Source organism: Rhincodon typus, chromosome 29 (genome assembly GCF_021869965.1).
Source record: "Rhincodon typus isolate 14 chromosome 29, sRhiTyp1.1, whole genome shotgun sequence".
Classification (NCBI taxonomy): Eukaryota; Metazoa; Chordata; class Chondrichthyes; order Orectolobiformes; family Rhincodontidae; genus Rhincodon; species Rhincodon typus.
The window spans coordinates 4,411,142-4,415,836 of NC_063360.1; the positions used below are offsets into that span (position 1 = coordinate 4,411,142).

The window sequence follows — 4,695 nt, forward strand, 5'->3', positions numbered from 1 at the left end:
AGTTGTCTCAGTTCGAACTTCCAGTTCTAGTGGGGCAGAAATCTCACCTCCAGTCTATGAACAGCCAAATGGCCACCTTCACAATAACTAGCATCTAAACGATCCCAGATGAAACATCTTGTACACACCAGATCTCCAGAAAAAAAATCACGTTGATTTTTTTCAGAGCATGAAAATAAAAGCTATTTTTGTCCTGGGTGACCTCACTATCTATAGCTTTTGAGCAAGGGATGTGGCCAGATGGGAAATACAGTGGCCCTTATAAATCAGTCCAACATCTCTGTTCTTGGATAAATGTTCTGGAGTGAGAGTTGGATAATAGAGGAAAAATGTAGCTCATAAGTTTTACATTTTAGATATTTTACTCCACTATTCTAATAATAATTTTTGGACGTGTTCTGATTGGTGCAAACACTGACATCGTCGACATATTCATAAGAATAAGTTTGAATCTTCTTGAGGTGTATTTGTGGTTTCCACGGTAACTCAAGTGGAACCCGAGTAAACTGAGATACCATAAGTCCATGCTCTTTGATTGTGAGTTTCATCAGTCCTTTACTGGAGTTAGAGACTGGGAGGATGCCCATAGGAATTTCAGGATCGATCTGTTTCTAATTTCATTTCATTTATCTGTTCCAGCCAACAGAGAACAGTCCTCTCCCACTTTATCTCCAACTAAGAAATTTCAATAACTTAGACTACAGAATCCTTTCCCCTTCTGAGCGAACTGAACTTTTGGAATAGATTTTGTACCAGAGCAAATTCTTCTTTTACCTCGGTGTACTGCTTCTCATACTTTAATTTCCAATTCTTCCAGTCTTCATCCAGTGTTGAATCAAACGTGTGGCCTGATGTTACAGCCAGAATAGACACCACCACACAGCCCAGAAACAGAGAGAATTTCATGATGGACAACCTAATGGAGCAAATCCAATGGGTTTAGACAGGGGTTGGACAATGCTCCAATTTCTGCCAAGTTAATTTTGCTAAATTATTTGGTTAAAAGGACAATACACATATTATCCTCAATCAAATGCTGTCATCTTTTGCATTTTATCTTCCTTAAATAGACAAAATACCTCATTGCCATAGTCTCTGAATTAAAATCTTCATGCCATTAAATCTATTGAATTAATTTTGTTCAAAATGTTTCACTAAGTATTGGAAAGAGCAAGTGTGGACAGAATATAAATTGTCCTCTTGTAATAGGCATTTCTTAGCTAACAGCCAATCGTCTGCATCAGTCCATCAATAGCTCAAGTAGCGGTGTAATGGCAATGTTACTGGGCTGATACTTCAAGTGAGCGATGTTCCATGAGACAATATGGATGGAGAATTAACAATTAGAAACAAGGATATGGTTGGAACATTGAACAGGTATTTCATGTCTAACACTGCAAAAACTGGAAAAACATCTTATGCATATTTGATAATCTAGAGATGAAAGGCAAGAAGGAACACAAAGCTTGTGACAGGTATAGGGAGAGCTATTTGAATTAAATGCCGGAAGTCTTTTGGACCTGATGGTATACATCTTATGGTCTGAAAAGAAGTGCCCGTGGAGATAATAGACATATTCCATCGGTTCAGGAAAGATCCAAGCAGTTTAGGAAGACAGATTTAAGACCCCTATTCAAGAGAGGAGGAATGTAGAAAACAGGAAACTATAAAATTGTTAGTCTAATATCTGAGACGGAAAACCAGTAATAAATGATGTAAAAGCAAAATACTATAGATGCTGAAAATCTGAAACAAACACAGAATGCCGGAGAAACTCAACGGATCTGGGAGCATCTGTGGAGAGATAACAGTTAATGTTTTGATAATTGACAACCCATGTTACCAACCTATGTTTTTTTTTAATTCAATGCCCTATTTGTTTTGTTATTCCTTCATGGGCCTTGAGCATCACTGGCGAGGGCAATGTCTATTACCCATCCATAACTGCTCCAAAGAAAGTGGTGTTGAGCTGCCTCCTTGAACTGCTCAGTCCATGCAGTATAGTGACATTGGAAGTGCTGTGAGGGATAGTTACAGAATTTTGATCCACTGACAATAGAAGAAACAGTGATATAGCTCCAAATCAAAATGGCTTGTGGCAATGAGTGGGATATCCCCTTACGTCTCATATTCCTTCGGCTGGTGGAGATCACAGATTTGAATTTGTCTGCATGTTTTTTTCCTAACCTCCTTTCCAAAACCTAGTCGGTAATCTGCAGACATCGCCTCTTGCTGATCCTTTAATATTCTTTTGCTCGCTCCATACGGATGTTATTTTTGTCCTGCTGATAGCTGTGTCTACTTTTCCCAAATAAATACAGCTCCTCCAACTTGTCTTTTAGCCTCACCATCATTTCTAAGTATATTACATTGCAATTTTTAATTGTCAGTCCTAATTATTCCGCAGCACTTCTTAATAATTCCTCTGATGTTTGATTCCTTGCTGCTCATCACGGTATTCGGCTCCTCCTGTTTTATTACAGACATTTGTTGGTTCATTTAAGTAAGGTTTTCTCCCACTCTACATTGAACTATCTCTTCAGACTCCAGCTATATAACACTGGTTACTTCCTTGCCATCAATGTCCTCTTGGACGTTAATCTTTCCTGAGCCCTTTCTCCTGATCTGTTTTCATTAAGGCTGTATTTCTTGTTGAGCTTTCCCTTACCAGTCTTTGTAGTTTAAACGTAGACAGTTTGGAGAAAGCAAAAAAAATAGAAGGAGGGAGTAATTGTAGAGTAGATTGTAAAGTAAAAAGGCCCATTGAGATTAAACACCGAAAGAACAATGGATGCTGAAAATCAGGAACAAAACAGAAGTCGCTGAAAAAGCTCAGCAGGTCTGGTAGCATCTGTGAAGAAAAAATCAGGGTTAATGTTTCAGGTCCGGTGACGCTTCCTCAGAACTCAGAATTGGAGGCAATGGCTGAGAGGTATTGTCACTGGGCTGTTAATCCAGAGACTCAGATAACGTTCTGAGGACCCGGGTTTGAATCATGCCACGGCAGATAGTGGAATTTGAAATCAATAAAATATAGCTGGAATTAAGAATCTAGTGATGACCATGAACCCATTGTCGATTGTCAGGAAAACACATCTGGTTCACTAATGCCCTTTAGGGGAGGAAACTGCTATCCTTAGCTGGTCTCGCCTACATGTGACTCTAGACTGACAGCGATGTGATTGACTCTGGGCAACTAGGGATGGGCAATAAATGCTGCCCCTGATCAACGATGCCTTCATCCTGTGAATGAATTTTTTAAAAATAACTTAAAACCCGAAACGTTAACTCTGAGTTTTTTCTTCACAGATTTTGCCAGACATGCAGATCTTTTCCAGCAACTTCTGTTTTTGGCCCATTGAGATTGTTCTGTCATTTAAAACTATTGTGGATGACCTTGGGCTTAAATTGCATTTTCTCATTGTCTGCACGTCTCTCTGATTCCCTGAGAAATCAAAAAAAATCTGTCCATCCAAGCCTCAAACATTTTAAACAGGGGATGCCATTTAAATGAAAGACCCTGGACCATCCTCTTACCGTAGCGTGAGTGATAAAATCCAGCCTTACCAGTACTGACTACAGCCTGAGAAGAAATATTAAAACAACACATGGAAGAGGAGAAACTTAATAACTTGGTTCTTTGAAGCAGGTTAAACCACTTTCCGGGTACTCAGTCTGTCTGGATGTACACATGTATTGTGCACTGAATCTCTCCATTTCATTCAATAATCAACCCCTTGTGGTACATAATACCAAAGAATCACAGCCCTTTGATTGTAGCAATTTCCCCTCATCTCAGTCCAAAATAATCAACTGCCCACTCTGAGACGGTGCCCTTCTGCTTTATATTCCCTTATCAGCGGAAATAGTCTCTCAGCATCAATCTTATCAATTCCCTTCAGAAGACTGAACAGTTCACTGAGATCATCTTTCATTCTTCTCAGCCCTAGAGAACACAGACCCATTTTGCTCAGTCTTTCATTGTCGGACAAGCCTCTTATTCCATAAACTTCCTGCCTGCTGTAGCTGCGTGTTCATTTTCTGCATTCCTTTCATGAGCATTGTATGTCAATGCTTACAAGTTTCATATCTTTAAAAGTATTCTGCTTTTCTTTTTTTATGACCAAAGTGAATAACTTCACAATTTGAAGACTGAACACAGGAGAAACTACTTTATCCAGAAAATGTTTAAAATGTGGAACTGACAGCCACAGGAAGCAGTTGAAGTGACAAGCAGAGATGGAATTAAGGGTAAACTAGATAAGCAGTTGAGGGAAAATGGAAAGGAAGAATAAGCTGATGAGGTGAGATAATGAGAGGTGGGAAGAAGTTCATGTAGAGCATAAACACTAGCATGGACCTGTTAGGCAGAAGGGTCTGTTTTAATGCTGCAAATCCATTGTAATAATTTACAACTTTCACATCACCACATATTCCTCCATTTAGTTTCCCCTGCCTCCTTTATTTTACAAAGTTGCTGTTCCATTTGATGGACAATGACTTTTCACCTTGGCTTCTCTACTGAAAAATGAACATGCTCTCGTGATCTAATCCTCCTAATTCTCACACCCACCAGTTTATAGTGCTCCCCATTGACCAGAACCTGGACTGGAGCTGCCAGACTAACACTATGGTTATAGACACAGGGCAGAAGCTGGGTATTCTGAGACAAGTGCCTCACCTTCTGACCCTTCA

General features: G+C 39.5%; 1 protein-coding gene across 1 annotated transcript in view; it reads right to left on the reverse strand.

Annotated features, from left to right (window-relative positions):
* The window catches only part of LOC109920358 (testin-2-like), a 32,355-nt gene extending 31,443 nt beyond the window's left edge, over nucleotides 1-912 (reverse strand). The window contains exon 1 of the mRNA XM_048614170.1: nucleotides 775-912. Coding sequence (XP_048470127.1) covers nucleotides 775-906 — 132 coding nt within the window. The 5' untranslated portion in view covers nucleotides 907-912. The remainder of the gene's footprint in view (nucleotides 1-774) is intronic.
* Between the last annotated feature and the right edge of the window lie 3,783 nt (nucleotides 913-4,695).